This window comes from Tamandua tetradactyla, chromosome 10 (assembly GCF_023851605.1).
Source record: "Tamandua tetradactyla isolate mTamTet1 chromosome 10, mTamTet1.pri, whole genome shotgun sequence".
NCBI classification, from domain to species: domain Eukaryota; kingdom Metazoa; phylum Chordata; class Mammalia; order Pilosa; family Myrmecophagidae; genus Tamandua; species Tamandua tetradactyla.
Genome location: NC_135336.1, coordinates 17,988,707 through 18,012,402, shown reverse-complemented (window position 1 = coordinate 18,012,402; position 23,696 = coordinate 17,988,707). Strand labels below are relative to the sequence as shown.

Genomic DNA, 23,696 nt, shown 5'->3' with positions numbered 1-23,696 from the left:
GGTAGATGTACCCAAAGGAACAGTTTCTGAGGCTGAGTGTTGACTTGGATAGGATGAAGACATTGTAGCTGTGGTTGTCCTGAATGTGTCAGTGCTGGGGAAACCTGGTCTCAAGGTTTGGGATTGTTGGGTGGTCTGTGTGCTTTGGGTGTGAGTCATCTGAGAACCAGCTGCCAATTCAGCAGAAATGCTGGTAGATAATGGTGTTGACTGCCCTGAGGGTACTATGGTTGCAGAGGCATCAGAGGTACTAGTATCACTGACAGTAGGTGAGATGTGTCCAGGATTGCCTTGGGAGGTTACTGGGCTGTTGGGGCTGGTCCACCACGCTGTCGCTATGTCAGCATCACTGGATGGGGACACTGTCGAGGTAGGTTTGGGAGTGAAGACAACGATTGTGGTTCCTTGTAAGTTGCTGGCGTCTGTATCAGGCATCACAGTGGTTCTGGGAAATGAGTGGGAAGTGGGTTCATCTGATGGAGTAAGAGTGGTTCCAACGGTGGCGATAGGGCTACTGGTAGAGCTCACGTAGGTTGGTCCTGTAGTGGGTTCGGTGTCTGAAGTTACTGATTGAGCAGTTAGAGGATGCCCAGTGGTGGGTTCACCAGAGATGCTCGCTGAAGAAGATGGGACCTGTGTGTTTTCTGTCAAGGAGGCACTGTCAGAACCTTCAGGATGAAGTGTCATCGCATTGCTGTGGTTGTCTGAAAAGCTTGGGGTTGTTGGGAGAACATCCCCATTCGGGGACCACATTGTAGAAGGAGATCGAGAGGTCACATTGCTTATGGTGTCAGGATTGACCACAGGTGGCCCTTCAGTTGACCCAGTGGCCGATGTTGGCATTGCTGTCTGAGATCTGTGGCTGTCACTGACTGTGGCTGAGGAAAATGTTGCGATGGGGCTTGCAGGTGTCAGAGTGTGAGCCATGGCTTGTGGAGAGGAGTGGCCTTTGGATGCCGATGAAGGAGTTGGGGATGCAGCTGTTGAAAATGTATCAGTCACCAGGGAGACTGAATTGATGGTTTCTGATCCACTGGTGTTTCCAGAACCTTTAGTCTGAGCCATCTGGGAAATGGATGAACTTCCCTGAGACGAGGTGCTGAAAGAAGTGGTGATGGATTTTCCTGTTGACCTCTGAGTTGAAGAGGCCTCTGAGATGGTGGGAGAGATGGTGCTAGGGGAAGTAACAGACACATCTCCCATGGTTCCCTGGGTGGTATCAAGACTGGTTGCAATGGACAGCAATTGAGTGGGAAAGGGAGTTGTGTGGCTGTCACTTGTGAGAGTTTGTGTAAAGGCTAAGGTCTTACCTGAGGTGAATCCTTCTGGCAGAGGGCTTCCTGAAGTTGTTTGGCTGATTACAGTGGATGAAGAGGTGGCAGTTTTGCCTCCAAAGGTTGTGTCAGTCAGCAGTGAAGCCGATTTGCTGGTATGAGGATCTCCTGTGCTCTCTACACCTTGAGATTGGTGAATCGGGGAAAAGACAGTTGTGCCAGGTGAGGTGCTGGACGAAGGCGATGTTGCTTGTCTACCTGGGTTCTCTGAGAAAGAGACTGCAGAGATGACCTCAGCAGTGGTGCTGATTGAGGAGAGTGATTTGTCTCCTAAGGTTTCCAAGGTGGTGTGTGGCCTCATTGGTGCTACCCACTGTTCTGTTGTTGGAGCCTGGCTTATGTGATTCTTCTCATGGGGTGTTGGGGTGAACTTTTTCTTTGTACCTGTGGTAGATATATCCAAAGGAACAGTTTCTGAGTCTGAGTGTTGACTTGGATAGGATGAAGAAGTTGTAGCTGTGGCTGTCCTGAATGTGTCAGTGCTGGGGAAACCTGATCTCGAGGTTTGGGTTTGTTGGGTGGTCTGTGTGCCTTCAGTGTGAGTCATCTGAGAACCAGCTACCGATTCAGCAGAAGTGCTGGTAGATAATGGTGTTGACTGCCCTGAGGGTACTATGGTTGCAGAGGCATCAGAGGTACTAGTATCACTGACAGTAGGTGAGATGTGTCCAGGATTGCCTTGGGAGGTGACTGGGCTGTTGGGGCTGGTCCACAACGCTGTCGCTATGTCAGCATCACTGGATGGGGACACTGTCGAGGTAGGTTTGGGAGTGAAGACAGCGAGTGTGGTTCCTTGCAAGTTGCTGGCGTCTGTATCAGTCATCACAGTGGTTCTGGTTAATGAGTGGGAATCGGGTTCATCTGATGGAGTAAGAGTGGTTCCAACGGTGGCGATAGGGCTACTGGTAGAGCTCACGTAGGTTGGTCCTGTAGTGGGTTCTGTGTCTGAAGTTACTGATTGAGCAGTTAGAGGATGCCCAGTGGTGGGTTCACCAGAGATGCTCGCTGAAGAAGATGGGACCTGTGTGTTTTCTGTCAAGGAGGCACTGTCAGATCCTTCAGGATGAACTGTCATCGCATTGATGTGGATTTCTGAAAAGCTTGGGGTTGTTGGGAGAACATCCCCATTTGGGGACCACGTTGTAGAAGGAGATAGAGAGGTCACATTGCTTATGGTGTCAGGATTGACCACAGGTGGCCCTTCAGTTGACCCAGTGGCCGAGGTTGTCATTGCTGTCTGAGATCTGTGGCTATCACTGACTGTGGCTGAGGAAAATGTTACGATGGGGCTTGCAGGTGTCAGAGTGTGAGCCATGGCTTGTGGAGAGGAGTATCCTTTGGATGCCGATGGAGGAGTTGGGGATGCAGCTGTTGAAAATGTATCAGTCACCAGGGAGACTGAACTGATGGTTTCTGATCCACTGGTGTTTCCAGAACCTTTAGTCTGAGCCATCTGGGAAATGGATGAACTTCCCTGAGACGAGGTGCTGAAAGAAGTGGTGATGGATTTTCCTGTTGACCTCTGAGTTGAAGAGGCCTCTGAGATGGTGGGAGAGATGGTGCTAGGGGAAATAACAGACACATCTCCCATGGTTCCCTGGGTAGTGTCAAGACTGTTTGCAATGGACAGCAATTGAGTGGGAAAGGGAGTTGTGTGGCTGTCACTTGTGAGCGTTTGTGTAAGAGCTGAGGTCTTACTTGAGGTGAGTCCTTCTGGCAGAGTGCTTCCTGAAGTTGTTTGGCTGATTATGGCGGATGAAGAAGTGGTAGTTTTGCCTTCCCAGGTTGTGTCAGTCAGTAGTGAAGCTGATTTGCTGGTGTGAGTAGTTCCAGTGCTCTCTATCCCTTGAGGTGGGTGAGTGTGGGAAATGACAGATGTTGTCCCAGTTGAGGTGCTGGATGAAGGTGTTGCTGCTTGTCCACCTGAGCTCCCTGACACTGAGACTACAGAGGTGACCTGAGCAATGATGCTCGTTGGGGAATGTGTTGTCTCTCTTGAGTTTTCTAGGGTGATCTCAGGTCTTGTTGGTGCTACCCACTGTTCTTTTGTTGGAGCCCGGGTTATATGATTCTTCTCATGGGGTGTTGCGGTAAAGTTTGTCTTTGTACCTGTGGTAGATATATCCAAAGGAACAGTTTCTGAGGCCGAGTGTTGACTTGGATTGTATGAAGAAGTTGTAGTTCTAACTCTTCCAAGTGTGTCAGTGCTGGGGAAACCTGGTCTTAAGGTTTGGGATTGTTGGGTGGTCTCTGTACCTTGAGTGTGAGTCATATGAGAAACAGCTGCTGGGTCTGGAGGAGAATTGTTGGTATATAATGGTTTTGCCTGACTTGTGGGGCCTCCTGTAATAGTTTTTTTTGATCCTTGTCCAGTATTTGTGGCTAAAGGGATTGGTGTTATGGCCATGTTCATGTTGTGAGTTACACTGGTCTCTGAATTGCTTACTTGAACATTTTCAGTGGTCTCCATGACCTTTGTCCAGTGAGTCTGGAAATCTTGAGATGCAGTCGTTAGTGGGTTGGGTGTGATTGTGATTGTCCCTTCTTCTTCCTGTCTTTTCCTGCTCTCTGAAGTGAACCAAGTGTAGGAGCTAGTTTTAGATGTAGATGTGCTTTTTGATGGGACTAAACTTTTGTCAGTCCTTGTTAGTGTTGAAAACAGTTCTGTTTGTGATTGAATTGTGTGTCCATCTCTAGAGGATGATGAAAAAATTGTTGTTGCTTCTCCAGGAGGAATTGTTTGTTGCAAAACCAAGGAGGAGACTGAGCTTTCATCATGCCCTTGTGTCATTTCTATGCCTTCAGCTTGTTGGGTCTGGGGAACTGTTGATGTTGTCCGAATTGAAGGGATAGTTGAGCTTGGTGTTGATGGTACTCCTGACTCCAATATTGTTGAAATTTTTGAAGTGACTGGAGAAAATCTTGTGGTTACATGTATTGTTGTTTCCCCTGCCTTTCCTAGAGTGTTATCTTTTGTGACTGGTACAGTCAACAACTCCAATTTTGGCAGAGTTGTATGGCTTACACTAGGAAGGGATGGGATGATTGTTACACCTGAACTGGATGTCTCCTGAGAAATGCTCCATGTTGAAACTTGTGTACTTGAGGAAGTTGAAGGATGTGGTGTTCTCACTCTTGTAACAGTGCTCATTTGAGATTCTGTGGTGGTCTCTCTGTTTTGAGGCTGGTGAGTCTGGGGAAATGCTGACTTTGTGATAACATTATTTGAAGACGAATGTATGGTTGCAGTAGATGAAGGCGGCAATGACGTGCGTATTTCGATATTTTCAGTTGCAGGTGACACTGAATACCTAGCTTGAGATTCTTGGGTGGGTTTTGTGACTGGAGAAATTGTCATCTGGGAATCAGCTTCTGTAGTCTGAACCAAGGAGCTGATGTGGAAAGGTGTAGTTTGTCCTGATATGCTGTCTGCTGTAGAAACTTCAGAAGTTATGGACACAAGGGTTTTAGTTACAGAGTCTGCTTGTTTTCTTGTGCTTCTTTGAGTGGTGATAAATGTCCCTGCAACTTTCAGGGTTTCTGCTGTTCTCTGACTTGAGTTACTGTCTCCAGAGGGTGATTTGGTAGAGGTTGCTGTTTCATCTGATGGGGACAGCCCCTGAGCATCAGTTCTTGGAGAAGTATGTTGTTTTGGGGCAGATGAAGAAGATGGTTGTGTGACTATTTTCATTGTGTCAGTCACTGCAGAGGTTGAACTGGTTGGTAGAAATTGTTTAGTGCTTCCTGTGGGTGACATTTTTTCTTGAGTTGTGGTGTTGAGAGGCAGAAGTGTAGATTGAAGGATTGTGTTACTGGATATTGTCCTATCAGAGAATGTGGACATAAGAGTGCTTGCTATATGAACTGGTTGGCCTGTTGAACTTTCTTTGGAGGTAACAATAGTTGATATTTCACCTGAGGTGGATGTTTCTTGAGAAGCACTCTCAGTAGTTTTGCGTCCACTTGGTGTAGATGGAGGAGCTGGAGGTATAACTGTCGTGCTGATGTCAGACAAAGATGAAGGGGAGTTGTCATTTGGAGGTTTTCCTGTACTTTTTGAATTTTGAGCCTGTTGGGTCTGTAAATCTGTTGATGCTTGTTGAGTTGATGTACTGGCAGGAACTGCTGTTGATAACCCCATTTTATCATCTGAAGTTGAATCACCAGAAATGGTGGGAGAAACGTTGAAAGTGACCATATCTGATGTTTGTCTTTTTGTTCCTTGCGAATTTGTTGGGATTGTAGTAGTAGACCACATTTTGTTTGTCATCTTTGTCATGTCATTGCTACCAGAGGGAGATGTTGTAAAGTTTGGGAAGTTGTTTGAGGTAGTTGTTCCTCCATTAACACTATTTGTTACAGCTGAATGGGTTAACAGTGTGCTTGATACAGCTGAGTCTATGTTATTGGTACTTGGACCTGTTGCAGTCCCTAGAATTTTGTTCTTTGACATAGCTGTTTGGGAGGAATGCTTGAAGGCTGTTGTTTGTGTGTTTGGCAGTACTGTTGAGGTCTCCGTGGTTATTCCTGTAGTACCATTATATACTGCCACAGTACTTGTTATAGTTGTACCTGTAAAAAAAAAATGACCTCCATGAAAACATGAACACTGAGTCATGACCTCATGGGCTCTGCTTTTGCAGAGGTAGATGGGTTATGGCATTCTGCATTGCAAAAGTTGGGCTATCTTTTTTTATTTTATCTAAAGGAGACAAGGTTGCATCTTCTGGGCAAAGCATGTTTTATAAAAAATCTTTTTTCTAATTATACATATATGCATGTTTATAAGTATTGTGTGCATGTATCTGTTCTCAGTCATACTCCAGAAAGGATTTCAAACATCTATTGTGATTTAAGAAGAAAAATGTATTGTATACATTTCTTTAAATACAGAGAATATAAAGGAAAAGCAAATATCCATAATCCAGCTATCTAGTGATGAGTACTATTGATTTTTTAATGAAGTAATCTACATTTGCATATGCATGCAAAATTTATTTTTACAATATTATCACACTGTTGGTCAGTTTTGTGTTTAGCTTTTTTTTTTTTTTTTTTTTGCATGGGCAGGCACTGGGAAATGAACCCGGATCCATGGCCCTGTGTTTAGCTTTTTAAATTTAAATTACATCATAGGCATTTCCCATGCCATTAATTATCTGAAATCACAAATTTTAATGATTTCATAAAATTTGAGTGAATGGACATACTGTTAATTTAACCATGCTGAGCATTCTATTGTTTTCAACTTTATACTCACTATATAAATAAAATTAAGTTCCCAACTACATGTCTGTTATTAAAGCTCACAAAATACTAGACATTTTTTTCCGAATTTGGAGGATATGGCTTTAAATATAAGATACATGGACTCTGTGAGCCACAAGGAGTCAACTCAGTGAAACTGGAGGTTTTAAATACAGCTATTTTGCGCATATACAACCCTATGTCTGGGTGCTTCCAGGTGAATAGCTAAAGGGATTTATTTATTTAACCGTGGCCAAGGAGTCTGCCAACGCAGGGCAGATACCTGCTTATAAACAGTACTGCAATGAAAACGAGCTAACTACTTTGTCACAATTATAGACTATTTGGGGGGAATAGATGATCAGATACGGAACTCTGTGCCTCTCCTATTTGCCCCATATAAAGCTTATAAAGCCATGTGCTGCAGTCTCAGAATGGTGTCTTAGATAAAAATACACACACAATTGAATCGATCAAAAAAATTTCCAAATGCCACACATCCTATCCACATGTTTCTTAAACACCATGGAGTAGATGAATAGCTCTCTCTTTCCTTTTCAAAGCCCGTTTTTCTTCTCCATAATCCAGTGCTTTCCCTCTATCAGTTGTTCTTCTCACCTCATCCCCAGCTACAACCCCCTAAAATCCTTCAACCCTCACCCCAGGAAGAAAATTCTGATCCTCTTTGCCTCCTTCATTTCTGCTATCCATCTGAAAAACCCAAGAAGCTCAGTGCTGGGCAGGCCACAGTGGCTCAGCAGGCAGAGTTCTCGCCTGCCATGCCGGAGACCCGGGTTCGATTCCCAGTGCCTGCCCATGCCAAGAAGCTCAGTGCTGCTGTAGGAATTTCCTAGGAAGACAAGGAAAGGGAAAATACTGTGAACTTGTAAACACTCTACTTGCCTGAACAATTGTACTGTTAAATGACTTTGTTCAGTACAAAGTAATGGAGAGAGCACCCCATAACACAAGAGACTTTATAAGGGCTCAAGTTTAAGGCGACTCCCTTGTCTCAGAAATGGGGGGCAGAGGGGCTTGCTTTATATTCAGATATATGATTACTTTTATTTCATCACCCTTTCCCCATGGGCAGTCCCCGTGAGCCCTTCTGCCACATCTTGGTTCCTTCAGCTTAGAATGCAGAGCTCCCCCTCCTAGTTCACCCTCGTTTTAAACAAGGTGATTGAGCCCAGGACACCTCAGCTAGCTGCTTCCTAAGGTGCCACCACATCAGGATGGCCGGTGTGGCTGGCTGATCATGAGACATAAAGACCATGTAAAGTGAAGATACCACTTCTTCTAAGAGAGCTCTTTCCTCCATGGTGACAGTAGCCAGTTTTTAAAGACTTCATCAGAAGATGCAGATTTCTCATAATTAGCTTCCAAATGCTCAGAGCATTAATATGGTGAATATTTAGAAGGAATTACTTCTCCAAATGGCTAAGAGCTCTAACATATATGCATTCTGAGTCTCAAAAGTAAATTTGTCATAGTTCGGTGGTAGAATTTTTGCCTACCATGTGGGACCTGGGTTTGATCTCTGGCCCATGCAAGCCCCCTCCGACCCCCCAACCCACCCAAAATGAGAATAGTAAATTTGTCAATGACATAATCTAGCTTTTTAAAAAATTCCTATAGCAAGAATCCCCTTGAAAAGGGGATTTTTCATTTGAAAAATGAAAAAAAAAAAGTATCATTGATTTTCTTCAAGGAATTTAGAAGTAAAATAGAATTTTAATAGATTTTGTTTGATTTGAAGTGGCCAGACTTTCTTGCTAACATTGCAAAGCATTCCTCCCCTTTTAAAAGCTCTGAGAGGTACAAAAAGAGGGAGACAAGTTCCCTCACTATGGAGTATAGGAGCTGTAGAGAAGGAAAACGCTCAATTACTCAATACAGGCAGGTCCCTGGGTGGTCAGACCCGGCTGGGCTAAAGGAGCCCTGGAGCTAGTTCTAGTCAATGAAACCTCCCCAACACTTGTCTAGGAGGGAAGCTTAAAGGGAAAATTCTGTGATAGAGAATAAGGGATGGCAGTCAAGATTTCCACAACAAGAGGCACCTGATCGGGGCTTCTTCAAATTAAAAAAAAAAAAAAAGAAAAGAAATCCCAGCGACAAAATGGACAATACCTCTTCTGGAATCACCACTGTCTTCTCGCGAGGAAGACCGCAAGGCTAGACTAGGATGTGAACAGACTACAAACTATGCCAATCCCTTTCCATCTGAATTATAGCATTAATATTTTAATAGAGCATTAATATTTTTTCACTTAAATTATAGCATTAATACCTTATTTTAATAATATTTTACATTTCTTACTTCCCTCCTCCCCATTTTAAGTATTTTCCCCAATCTAGCAAAAACCTAAGAAGTAAGAGTGTACATTCTTGCCTGGTCAAATTATAATGTGATGATAATTTAATCCAATTCGTTGTACCTTTTTTTATTTTTTTAACAAAAATTTAACTCCCAGGCAGAATGTTTAAATATCAGCCCATTTTGTTCCTAATAATGGGCTGCACCTACGCTAGCTACAGACAAAGCCTTAGTCGTTCACTGGAGCTTACCATCCTCTAGAACATTCTTTCAAAGGTCTATGTCTTCTAAACCAATCTGTTTCTTAGGAATTGGTTCTTTCTGGTTTGTCTTTAGCCTCCTGGCTGTTCTCAAACTCTTTTTTTTTTTTTAACCTCAGTGCTCCAAGTACAGTTGGAAGGATGAAATTCACAGACAAGACTCATCTCCAGGGAAGAATTTAGGTTTGAGCACATTTCCTGGAGTTGACTGTAATTCTACCCCTTTCTCTCCTTCAGGGAGCAATTAAGACTTTCGATTGAGTGAGAATTTATGAATCAACTCTAATTTACTAACAAATAAGTGACTCAGTTACAAGGGGCTATACTTTACTAATAGTAACTAGCTGGTGGTGGCAGCCTTTTAAGCAGATGTGGACTAATCCATGGCTGAGCGGTAGAGCTGGGTTCAGGCCCTTGGGCCCTCTGTGAATTGAGTGTCCCCTACTTAAAGGTGGAACCCTCAGTGAAAAGGTGGACTAGAAAAATCAGAAGGAAAGAAAAAACAAAAAAAAGAGAAAGAGAAAAAGAGAGGAGAATGAAGGATACAATAAAGATAAGAATATAACTTAATGATATAGAAATAATTGGAAATAGAATCAGTGAAGCCAAAAGTTGGTTCTTTGAAGGTAAAATAGACAAACTTCTGGCAAGGTTAATTAAGGGGGGGTACAAAAGGAAAGAAGAAAACAGAATTAAAGAATATTAGTAATGAAAACTGACAAATTTATGACAAAAAATAAGAAAATTTAGGTGGTTTGGACAGTTTCCTAGAAAAATATAACATTGAAAATGAAGTGAGAGCTGGCAACAGTGGTTCAGTGGCAGAGTTCTCGCCTGCTGTGTCAGGGACCCGGGCTCGATTCCCAGTGCCTGCCCATGAAAAACAAACAAACAAACAAAAATACTCTTCAAAAAATTAATTGAGAAAAAATAGAAAAATCTGTATATATAAACTATTTTAAGTTGAATTAACATTAAAAAAAGTATTTACTAACCCCTTGCCCCCATAAAAGGTAGACCAAGAAGATTTACAGGACTTTCCTAGCAGACAATCAAGGGATAGGTAATTTCAATTTTATGCAGGCTTTTCCAGAGTTTAGAAAAAGAAAGGATGCTCTACAACTAATTTTATATATTGGTATAACTTAATAACAAAACCAGACAAGGACATATAGGAGAGGAAAACTATAGATCAGTAAACCCATTAACAATATAGATGGAAACATCCTAAACAAGTTAGGATCCTATCAGCAAATTAGATCCAGTACTGGATTTTTAAGAAGTCTTCATGACGCTGAGTTTAAACCAGAAATGTAAGATAAATATTAAAATTCTATTAATATTAGCTGCCATGTAACATGATCATCTCAACAGATGCAGGAAAAGCATTTCATAAAATTCAACACTCATTCACATTAAAAGTCCTAGCAGATCAAAAATAGAACCGAACTCCCTTAACCTAATAAACACCATCAACAAAACTCTATAGTAAATATCATATTTAAGGATGAAACACTGCAGACGTTTCCTTTAAAATAAAGAACAAGACCAGGATGTCAGTGATCATTGCTTCTAATTAACCTTGTGGTAGACTTCCCAGCCAGTGCAATATGACAAAAAAATCATTAAAATAAAAGAGATGATGGTATGGAGAAGTTCTTTTTGGCTGGGAAAAGAAGAAACACACTTATCATTATTTGTAGATGATATAATTATTTACATAGAAGCCCCATAAAACTTGGAAATTGTTAGCAATGAAACCAAGATGTTAGGATTTAAGAAATGATTATGATTACTGAATTACTATATAGATATTCCTTTTTACTTGCAGGTATATTAAAGTAGGCAGAGGGAAATACCTAAAATCTCTGAACTGTAATCAAGCTGCCTTGATCTCTGATAATGATTGTATAGCCTTTTTGTGCCCTTGTGATTGTAAAAAGCTTGTGACTAACCTTCACTTGTACCCATTTTATCCAGTTTTTCTACTTTAGAGTCTTATGATCACTAAAGACATCCTTAATGTTTATTATTGAAGGGCTTTAGGTCAGCCCAGAGTTACCTACCCGAAGTCCAAAGTTATCTTCATAACCGAAACTGGATCTAACCAAAATGGACCCACCTGATATGCACGGTAGCTTAGACTTTAACCTATAAGTCATCCATACCTCATTATAATACCAAAAACCATGCCCATCATCATATTAAGGCTGCCATTTTCTTACATACATTCTGTGACTAAGCATGTAATCAATTTGCACATGCTCAATAATTTTATCACCTCCAATTACATTACCTGGAGCCGTTGTGCTCATTATTCTAAAGCCTGCCCATCTTTCAATACCATAAAACTATCAGAATTACTGCAGTTTGGGGAGACAGGGTTTGGGGCCAATAGGCTATCTCTCTGCTTCAAATCTAGCAATAAACTTTTTCTCTCTTTGAAACCCCAGTGTCTCAGGAATTGGTCAGTGAGCACAGCAGGCAGAACTCACTGCTTTTATCCAGTAACAATTTGGCGATCCCTAGATGGAGCAAAGATTCCTAAGGAGTCCAACTGCCTGAAGTTTTAGAGCCCCAGCAAAGCAGATAAACATGCTAACTGAGCCTTTTGTGGCTGCCAAACATTTTTCAGTCCAGAGGCTTGGCAATTAGGCTTTTCTCTGTCCTACCAGCATTCAGACCCTTTTGATGCCTTAAAAAGTTTCAAAGAGAGAAACCATCTCCAGTTCCAAGTCCAGACATCTGACTGGATCATCAAGGTAAAAGTGGATTGGGAATAAGTTTGGTGGTTTGAGTCCCCTCAACCTGGGCTTGAAGGCTTAGATCTCACTTCCAGAATGATCCCCCTCTTGCTCTTTCTCTTTTCTACATCTTTCTGTTTTCTGGATACCATTCAGTATGGGGTTTGGGGCCGTGACCTGAATTTGTGTGTTGAGTATACGCCTGGAAAATAAGTAATCCAATAATTTATTGGTGTTCAATAAAATCAAGTATGCCTATTTAACTGTTACCTGGTGTGTTACCTCGGTGCAGTAAGTGTTTAATATTTAATCATTAATTGGTGTGTTACTTAAATATAGCAAGTGTTTAATGCCCGTTTAATTGTTAATCGGCGTGTCTGGTCTAGTTATGAATGGGTTTTTATTACTTAAATATATAGTAAATGTTAAGTGTCTTTAAATGTGTTAGTATCTTCAGACGGTGTAACAGGACTAGATACAAAAACTCAAAAATGGACAGCACAATAATACCTAATCGTAAAGTAATCATGTTAAAACACTGAATGAAGCTGCATCTGAGCTATAGGTTTTTGTTTTGTTTTGTTTTGTTTTGTTTTGATTTTACTATTATTACTTTTATTTTTTTCTCTATATTAACATTCTATATCTTTTTCGGTTATGTTGCTAGTTCTTCTAAACCAATGCAAATGTACTAAGAAATGATGATCATGCATCTATGTGAGGATGTTAAGAATTACTGATTGCATATGTAGAATGGTATGATTTCTAAATGTTGGGTTAATTTCTTTTTTTCCGTTAATTAAAAAAAAAAAAAGAGAAGGGGTAATTGGAGCTGAAGGGATACAGACTGTACAACGGGACTGGATATAAAAACTCAGAAATGGACAGCACAATACTACCCAATTGTAATTCAATTATGTTAAAACACTGAATGAAGCTGCATGTGAGGTATAGGTTTTTTGTTTTTTTTTTCTTTCTATTATTGTTTTAATTCTTATTCTGTTGTCTTTTTATTTCTTTTTCTAAATCGATGCAAATGTACTAAGAAATGATGAATATGCAACTATGTGATGTTATTAAGAATTACCGAATGTACATGTAGAATGGAATGATTTCTAATTGTTTTGTTAATTCTTTTTTTAATTAATAAAAAAAAATTATATTGTAAAAAAAAAAAATGTGTTAGTATCTTAATGCAGTTGTATTGACCAAGTGTTTCTGATTGGTTACTGATTACAGAAATTCTTTAAAAAGGGAACCTTTAGGCTTAATTTAAAAACTGAGAAGATTTTAGTTATGAGTCTATGAGAAAAAGGTCTGTACCATTGCCTCAGTATGACTTCGAATCAGGAGAGGAATGGCCTGAGAATGGCTCTGTGGGAAAATTCTACCATTACAATTAAAATGGAAGATTTTACAATTACAATTGTTCTGCAAAAGACAACAGAGATGATGTATGTATATTTAATGTTTTATTTGTCCCTCTCAAAAGTATTTCTGCTTCTGTTCCTTGTGCAATAACTTTTTATTTGTGTCTGTCTGTTCAATGTATATTCTCATACCTCTGGATGGTAATAGCAAATTAGCAAAAACATTCCTAAAGAGCTCTATTTGAATTGCTTAAAGATAAATAAGCACTTTTATATAAAAATTAATACCCCTGGAGACCTAGAAGGGAAAAAAGAAAAGTAATCCCCTGGACAGCAGGATTCAAAGGCTTAGTCATTGTAATTTCAGTAAAAATCTGGACATTAGAAAGACGTCAGCCCTGGAATTCCCCTAAGCCAGCAGAGAGCTACCAGAGGGCTGCCTGGAGGAAAGGGCAAAGACCTTTTCCAACTGTCTGGGTCATAGTTTTAAGTGAAATAGATCTAATAATTGGAAATAAGTAAAAGGAGGGTGTAGGAACTCTCATCCCTCTGCCTTCACTTAAAACCTTTAAGACCAAATTCAACAGTCCAGGCCTTATTTTTTTCTGTCTCACCTATCCCTGTCTCTGGGGTCTAACCACCTAAGGCAGCTACAAGGGTGCAGAAAGATGGGGAACATATACTTTAGATTAATTTCAACTGGGCCTGGAGATAAGAAATGGTCATAGAAAAAATGTTATGGAATAGGCTATGTTTGTTGAAATTATTATTTTTCCAATAATATATTTGCAATGGTGACCACAGAAATCAAACAATTATTAATAAAAATAGCCTTGGAATAAGAGGAATTGAATAAATCTAATTGTTGAATTTTATAAGTAAAATGAAAGGTCCTTGAGAGCTCTGGAAAAGCTTTCTTGGATTTACATTTGGGACAAATTAAACAATTGCAGTATATTTCCCCCAGTTTGATAGTTGATGTGCTTTAAAGGTTGTTTGTAATTTTAGTATTATGAAAACAAAGAGTTTTTTTTTAACCTCCAATAGGAGGAATAAAAAGGTAAATACAGCTGCAGAAAATTGCAGTGACAAGGTTTAGTCCGATTCCTACCGTTATGATGATTTTTTTTAATCGAACAAACGCAACTTCATTCTCCTTAGGTATGGTCTCCATAAATTTAAACAAGCTTACAGATACAATAAGCTAACATTATAAATACATTCTCAACATTTGTCCTAAAAAGTACCCTAACTAGACAGGTTGCATAAACTGAGCAATATACCTGGTAATGATGACACATAAAATATAATAAACATAAAGAGTTGCTGATGCCTCAAATATATCCTAGCTAAGAAAATCATTAAGTTTAGTAAGAACTATAACAGAAATTTCTGAAACCTTGATTACCTGGATTTCAAAGAATATGGCTTTTAAATTACTTTGCCAATTGTTACTCCAGTATATGGAAGAATTTGAATTTGTAGAGGCTTTGTTAATATCAATCGGTATATTTTTGTTAGTTAGTATTCTTATGAATGAAGACATAATTCTCAGCTTCAAAGAGTTTATATTCTAGTTAGAATATGTATGCACCAGGGCATAGTATAAGACAGTAGTAATAAAGGAATTAAAATGCGGGAAGAATTTTAAAAAGCAGATAGATAAAGAATGACCTAAGAAGCCTTCATAAAAGAGATGAAACTTGTAAAACTCTTAAATAAGAAAGTAGCATTTGAATAAATAGAGCTCTGAACTAGTTTTTTTTTAATCCATAAATTAATTTTGTGAGCTAACATATTCTTGGTATTATTTAGTATTTGGGAATAATCTTTAAAAAAATTGAGTATTTTTTCTGGATATAAATCCCTTAATTATTGAAGAACTGATCATATTTCAAACTTGAGCTCTTCAGACCTTTGAAGGTAATGCTGGATTGAACTGAGAAATTTTAGGCATATTATGATGTAATCGTTTGTGTGTTGTGAGTATAAAGTATATAAATGTCTGGCAGCATTCCAATATTAAATTATTTCTTCTTCCATTATATTGTAGCATCTGTCTCTTCTCCCTTTCATGAATACTATTATTGGAAGGTAGTGTGCATGTTCAAAGAGCTTTGTGAATTTGTTATCAAATTTAATTCTAATTATATGCAGTCTGAATAACTAAAAACTATAGGTGCGATGAATAGTATTTTTATTATTTTCCATATTAACATGAACATATTTTCTGATTAAAATGAATTTGTTTGTATCTGACTATAAACTGTGAATTGCTATGGAAAATTGTAGAAGGGTTGAGAACATAAATTTTGTTTGTTGGAGTCATAGCTTACTATAAGCCCTGAATAAATATGGAAAGTGGTAGAAGGTTTATAAAAATGAATTATGCCTGTCCCTAAGGATTACTTCTGGAGGACCTCTTTTGTCGCTCAGATATGGCCTCACTCTCTCTAAGCCCAACTCTGCAGGTGAAATCATTGCTCTCTCCCCTATGTGGGACATGACACCCAGGGGTGAAAGTCTCCCTGGTGACATGAAAGATGACTCCCAGGGATGAATTCAGCCCTGGCTCTGTGGGATCAATAATTCCTCCTGACCAAAAGAGGGAAAAGAAGTGTAATTAATAAAGTATCAGTGGCAGAGAAAGTTCAAATAGAGTTGAGAGGCTACTCTGGAAGTTGCTCTTATGCAAGCTTCAGTTAGACCTTGCTACCTATCATAACCTGCCAACCCCCAACCAGGACCATTCCAGCCAATCCTAAAGAACACCTAGGGCAATATATAAGATTCCACAACGGTTCCAGGCAGTAGACTAACTTTCCAGAAACCTACAACTTCCAGATGGGTCCTTGGTCCAGATAAGTCCTGAAACCTAGCGTAGTCTCTCCAGAACGTCAGATAGTTCCATCTCCCGACCCCATATTAGTGACAAACCCTTCCAATATGAAAAGCTTAGAATGGCAATATCCCAAACATCCCTAAAGAGAGGGATGGAAAGATCAAAGTTGACAGTGGAGTTATACAGAGAAGATAGGATTTAACAAATGAATATGAATGCTGAATTATTAAACTGATATCTTTTTTAGTCTCCAGTATTTTAAAGCAGCTAGAAGTAAAAACCTAAAATTGTAGAATTGTTACACTCTGAAATATGTTCTACAACTAATTGTGGTGCTATGCTTTGAAATTTATTGCTTTTCTGTATATATGCTATTTTTCACAAAAAAAAAGAAGAAAAAAATTGTTGTGATAATAAAAAAATATTTAAGCCTTCTTACCTCTTATATTCTGGAGCAGCTAGAAGGAAAAATATGAGAGGATAGTATGGTAGTCCATGACAGATTCTGGGATCTGTCCTGTAACTACTTGTTGAAGAGGGCTTTGAAAACTATTGCTTTTCTATTTCTTTGCCTTGTATATATGTTATACTATATAATAAAAAAAAAAAGTGAATTATGCCTGTCATCAATGCTGACCCAAAAATTTTATAAGCCTGTTTATAATTGTTTTTAATATATATATTTTTAAAAAGACTTTTGTGTCAAATCATGAATATTTACAAAATTAAAGTTTAGTCTGCTCTGTTAAAATAATGTGAATTGAGCTTAGCCTACTTGGCCTCACTCTCTCTAAATCCAATTCTGTAAGTGAAATCATTGCCCTCCCCACTATGTGGAACACCACATCCAGGGGTGAAAGTCTCCCTGGTGGCATGAGATGACTCTCAGGAGTGAGTCCAGCCCTGAACCATGGGGTCAACAACTCCAGCCTGACCAAAAGCGTGGAAAAGAAGTGTAACTAATGAAGTATCAGTGGCTGAGAGAGTTCAAATACAGTTGAGAAGATCTATTTGCTGGAGTTATATAGAAAGTTGGGTTTAACATATGAATATGATTGCTGAATCACTATATTCATATTTCTTTTAGTTTCCAGTATCTTAGAGTAGCTAAAAGTAAAAACCTAAAATTGTAGAATTGTAACCCATACCAAACTCTGAAATTTGTTCTACAACTAATTATTGTGCTGTGCTTTGAAATTTATTGCTTTTTGTGTATATGTTATTTTTGACAAAAAAGAAAAAAAGTTGATTGTGATGATAAAAAAAATATTTATTCCTTCTAGCTTCCTATATTCTGGAGCAGCTAGAAGGAAAAATCTGAGAGGATGGTATGGTAGCCCATGACAAACTCTGGAATCTGTCCTATAACTACTTGTTGAAAAGTGCTTTGGAAACTATTACTTTTTTCTTTCTTTGCTTTGTGTATATATTATATTACTACAATAAAAAAGTTTTAAAATGTGAAATATTAGTCTGCTCTTAATGAAAAGTTATAAAGTTTTTCTTAATCATCCAAGTACTCTGTCTAGAAGACAAAGATTTTATATCAGAATAATATCCTTTTTAATGTTATGTTGACCTTATCAGACAAGTCTACTCACTTTTAAAGGAACAAAGGATTTGTTCTTTCATCTGGTGAAAATGAGGTGCTAAAATAGATTGACATATTACGTAGGAGGTATTTGGGAAGTATTACAGTGGTTAAAGGGGATTTTCTATGCTTTTGTTAGCTAAATTTGTATGGGTGAACTGTCATTCATGTATTTAGTTAGAGGTTGTATAAAATTCCTAAAAACTTGACAATGACCTCACTGTCCATGTTACGTCCTGATACTGATCTGTGTGATGTTAGACAACAGTCTGATGCTGTTAGTCATGGTTTACTTATTCTTAGAAAAAGGCTACAGGTCATGGAAACAAGCCAAATTTATTTGTTGGTCACATCACTTTGTTTTAATGCATCTCTAAAAGTGGTATGTAGTTAGCTATAAGTCAGTGCTTCACCTGCAACAAAAAGGGATTTTAAAAAAGAAGAAAGACAGGGTGCATGGGGGTTCAGTGGTAGATTGCTCACCTTCCATGCAGGACACCAGGTTTGATTTTTGGGACATACACCCACCTTCCCCCCAAAAAAAGGAGGAAAAGAGAAGCAAGACAAATACATAAATTACATTTTACCTGTTAATTAATATAATTCAAGTAAATATGTAAAGGTGAAACAGGACAAAACCTCTGCTGTAGCCTGTGGTTGACCCCAATATAAAACAACTGTCAAATCTTTTTATTTCTGAAAATAGCTTCATTTTAAAATGCTTATAAGAAAATTAGGGCTTAAATGGTAAGCTCTTACAGTAGTCATATTTACTTTTGAACTCTAGCTGATTTCTAAAATCTGAGATGCTTTGCTGTTTGTATAACCTGGTAGCTCCCTGGCACTTTAGGTATAACTTGAGACTCAGAGTTAGAGTTCTGAGGTCTGAAAGTCAGCATTACTCCACACAGCAACTCTTTAAAAAGATAAAAAGAAACCAGGCCTCGATTAAAATGTGAATGAAGCTGATCTGGTTAAGACTAAGGTAAATCAGAATACAGGGTAAAAGATGATATTATCTGTATTGTAGGACTTTAATTTCTGTATGCGACCAAAAGAAAATGTTTATTTTGTTCAAAATTTAAAACTTCTGTAGCACACTGGCATGGTCAGGTTCATGTGTCAATTTGGCCAGGTGGTGGTGCCCATTGTCTGGTTGGGCAAGGGCTGGCCTGTCTGTTCCTGTGGGGACATTTCATGGACTTAAATCATGACCATGTTGGCTACATACACAGCTGATTGCAATCAGCTAAGGGGAGTGTCTTCTGCAGTGAGTGATGCTTAATCTAATCATCCGAAGGCTTTTTAAGGAAGATTCAGAAGAGACAGTCACTCTTCCTTCTGCAGCCAGCCAGCCTCTCCTGAGAGTTCACTGAGGACTTTCATTGGACCTACCAGCTTGTGGCCTGCCCTACAGACCTTGGACTCTGCATCCCCAGGTGTGTGAGACACTTTTATAAATTTTATATTTACAGGTTATCTCCCGATGATTCTGTTTCTCTAGAGAACCCTAGCTAATACACACACTATCTAATTTAATCTGTCTAGTCAATTTATTTAAACAACCTAATTCAGCTTTATTTGACATGGAACCTAGAATAAGGAATAAGATCTTGATATTCCATACAAGTTAATATTATACCCTGATACATTTCAAAGTATTTTGGGCAAAAAATGAAAAAGTATTTGCAAAGTTTCGTAAGGGACTGGAGAAAAGAATAATTATTAAACTTCCTCATCTGGGGAATATCTCATGAAAGATGTTCCTAATCTTTATGTGACAAAACTATGCAGCTTCATTAAAATACATTAAAGACATACTTACTACATCAATTTTTGAAAATATAGTTAATTGAAAAATCCCATAATCCCACTATCCAGACAACCACATTATTATGTTTCTTTCCAGAATTTTTTTTATGCTTTAAAATATGTTTATTACTATATTATTTTATATCCTGCTTTTTTTACTTTACCTTGTATCATGAGCATTTCTTCATGTTATTATAGACAAATCTTTTACCTCGGATGCTAATTCTCTCCCTTCTGCCCTTTGAAGTCTAGAAGAGAACTGGCTCAGGGGGATTGGGCCAGCTCACCCCAATAGCAAGATCTCATGGGGGGAGGTGCAGGTGGGTGACTTACGGTGGTGCATTGTAAACTCCCCTAGCTGAGCTCTGGAGGACACCCCCTCCCCCTTCCTAACTGAGCCATTTCCCCAACCCTGGAGCTTTCATCATTACCTCACCTTCCCATTTCCCTATAAATAATAGGCTATAGGGGCAGATCCCTCTCCTAGGCACTTCCTTCAGAGTGTCTGTGTTCACCTCTCTGAGAGCTCAGACGAGTTCAGGGGATCCTGTGCCATCTCCTACTTCTTGGAATTTTTCCTTAAAAAACCTTACTTAAGCTTGTTCCATGTGTTGTTGGAATGTATGTGTGATAGAGTGAGTGTGTGTGTGCATGTGTGTGTATTCATGCCCCTCATGAGATATTGGCTATAGACTTGAAACAGTAAATAATATTCCTTCATAGGGATAGCCCCCAGTTCACTTACTGTTGGACACTTAAGCTGTTCCCAGTGCATCGGTATTATGGCAAAACTTGGTGACTATCTTTGTGCATGTTTTGTTTTGTTTCACTATCTCAGCTCATTTTCTTAAGAAAAATTTCTTTAAGGGGCTTCTTAATGCTCTCATAAAAATTTCCATGTTACTAATACATACTGCCAAGTTTCTTTGGTTATACCAATTTACAGTCCCATTAGCAATATGTGAAACTGCCTCTTTCCCAACACCCTCCTCCTTTGAAAAAAAATCTGTGTTTCGCAGTATGGATTTTAAATGTGGTCAAACAGGGCTGTGTCCTGTTATTCTTCCTTATTTACTTAAAGAGCTTGTTATAAATCATGGGCTGAGTTGATTAGTCTCCTGCTACAGCCAATAGGAAGGCAAGTGGACTCCTTCCTTTTCATGACATGCTTTGGTCTAGGGCAGTTGGTGCTATCTGAACAAGTCTATAAATCTGTTAGTTTTGTTGGTGTAAGAAGGAAGAGATTAGCAAAACTACATTGATTGTGTTTGATTTTCACCACCAATTAAACAATACATTTTAACCACTCCTTTAACAAACTATTCAGCTATTTAGAAAAACAGTTTCAGATATCTCAATCTACCAAATTTGGGTAAGCTACTCATAAGAAATCCAGGGTAGGGGGATGAGTGTGGGAGGGCTATAGGGTTCTTTTCAGTAAGAACGTTGTTCTTAAAGATTGGCTACATCAGAATGTCTGGGGAGCTTGTAAAAAGTGTAGATTCTTGGGCCTACCCCCAGAGTCTGATTCCCTTTGAGAGGGTGGGGTCCGGGGATCTGCGTTTAATTATGTGCCCAGGCTGATCCTGATACAGTGGTCCACGGACCCCATTTTAAGAAACATTGGCCTTAAAATGACAGTACCTGGTCTTATAAATTTTTGTATGCCAAAACCGTCTCACTGAAGCTGTAAGGCACAGGGTTTGGGGTCTTGATCAAGCTGTTTTAAAAAATATTCCCAGATACAGATTGTATAATAGGACTGATTGTAAAAATTCAGAGATGGATAGCACAATCTACCTAACTATAATATCATAATGTTAGTACACCGAATGAAGCTGAATGTGAGAATGATAGAGGGAGAAGGGCTGAGGGCACAAATGAAATCAGAAGGAAAGATAGATAATAACGACTGAAATGGTATAATCTAGGAATGCCTAGAGTGTGTAATGATAGTGACTAAATGTACAATTTTAAAAGTGTTTTTGCATGAGGGAGAGCAAAGGAATGTCAATACTGCAGGGTGTTGAAAATAGATGATAATTCATATTTTAAAACTAACTTATGTGTGAGACTAAAGCAAAAAATGTTTATTTGGTACAAAATTTATATTTTGACTAGTGCATTTCCTAATATAACTTATGTGAACAGCTTAACTGAACACCATAGTACATGAAACCTTGAGTAAGGCATGAGATTTTGTAGGTTTGTCCAGAGTGATACCCTGATAAATCCCAGAGTGATTTGAACAGTGAATAAAAAGTATTTGCAAAGTCCCCTTGGGGGAATGGTGGAAAGGGGGAAAACTCAACTTCCCTAAGCAGAGAATTCTTGATATTCTCATAAGCAGTGGGGACAACCAAAGCAATAGGCTGAGCCCCCAATCTTGGGGTTTGTTCATATGAAACTTATTCCTGCAAAGGATAGGCTAAGCCTATTTAAAACTAGGACTAAGAGTCACCTCCAAAGAACCTCTTTTGTTGCTCAGATGTGGCCTCTCTCTCTCTCTCTCTCTCAGCCAACACGACAAGCAAACTCACTGTCCACCCCCTCTCTATGTAGGACATGACTCCCTTCCTGGCAACATGGGACAGAACTACTAGAATGAGCTGGGACTCAGCATCAAGGGATGGAGAAAACCTTCTAGACCAAAAGGGGGAAGAGAGAAATAAGACAAAATAAAGTGTCAATGGCTGAGAGATTCCAAACAGAGTCGAGAGGTTACCCTGAAGGCAATGGAGAGGCTAGAGGGAACTGCCTGAAAATGTAGAACTGTGTTCCAGTAGCCATGCTTCTTGATGATGTTTGTATAATGATACAGCTTTCACAATGTGACTGTGTGATTATGAAAACCTGTATCTGATGCTCCTTTTATCTACCTTATCGACAGATGAGTAAAACATATGACTTAAAAACAGGGGGAATGAATTTAAAATAAATTTAGTAGATTGAAATGCTAGTGATCAATGAAATGGAGGGGTAAGGGTATGCATGCACAAGTTTGTTGAAATAAGGCTGGCTTTGTGTTTACCCTCTCCACCAGGAAATGCCTCTGCCTTTATCAGACCCCTTATTCCCTCTCAGAAGAGAGACTAAATCTCTATTAAAAGGCTGTTCTCTTCCAAAGGGTCGTTGTCTGCTCCCTGCCACCCTACTTGGATGACTGAGTCCATTGGTTCTGAATGTCTCTTTGGGTACTCCTTCCTTCTTCATTGCACCTTCTCTTTTGTGGACAATCATGGTTAGATCTCACAGTCTAAAATAAGTCTTTCATCCACCTTGTGTCCTCCTTGTCCTTATCTTTTGTTCCACTCTCAAGCTTCATTTTTTAAAATTTATTTTATGTATTAAACATACCAACATACAAACACAAACATTCTTACCATATGAACATTCCATTTCATATATAATCAGTAATTCACAATATCATCATATAGTTGTATTTCATCATCATGATCATTTCTTAGAACATTTGCATCAATTCAGAAAAAGAAAAAAGAAAAAAATTCATATATGTCACACCTCTTAACCCTTCCTTTTCATTGATCACTAGCATTTCAGTCTACTAAATTTATTTTAACTTTTGTTCCCCCTATTATTTATTTACTTTTAAGCCATATGTTTTACTCATCTGTCAATAAGGTGATAAAATGTGCATAAGGTTTTCACAGTCGCACAGTCACATTGTGAAAGCTATATCATTATACAATCAGCCTCTCCATTATACCTTAATTAAAAAGGTGACATCTATATAATGCATAAGAATAACCTCCAGGATAACCTCTCAACTCTGTTTGGAATCTCTCAGCTATTGACACTTTATTTTGTCTCATTTCGCTCTTCCCCCTTTTGGTTGAGGTTTTCTCAATCCCTTGATGTTGAATCCCAGCTCATTCCAGGATTTCTGCCCCACATTGCCAGAAAGGTCCACACTCCTGGGAGTCATGTCCCACATAGAGTTCCACTCTCAAGCTTCTTGAAAGAGCAGTCTACACTCTCCACCTCTTCTTGATCACCTCCTTCTTATACTCTGTTCTCCATCTCAATCACTTCAATGAAACTACTTTTCTCAAAAGTTACCAAAAGCCTTCCTAATCACCAAACTCAGTTTTCTCCTTCATCCCCATCCTCATTGGTCTCTGTAAAACTTGGCCCCATTCATTCAACAAATATTTATTG

At 38.9% G+C, this 23,696-nt stretch overlaps 1 protein-coding gene across 1 annotated transcript in view; it reads right to left on the bottom strand.

Moving 5' to 3' along the window:
• Window positions 1-1,451: 1,451 nt before the first annotated feature.
• The window catches only part of LOC143647600 (uncharacterized), a 33,413-nt gene continuing 11,168 nt past the window's right edge, over window positions 1,452-23,696 (bottom strand). The window contains exons 2-3 of the mRNA XM_077117464.1: window positions 1,987-5,906; window positions 1,452-1,541 (exon numbers count right to left, since the gene is read on the bottom strand). Coding sequence (XP_076973579.1) covers window positions 1,452-1,541; window positions 1,987-5,906 — 4,010 coding nt within the window. The remainder of the gene's footprint in view (window positions 1,542-1,986; window positions 5,907-23,696) is intronic.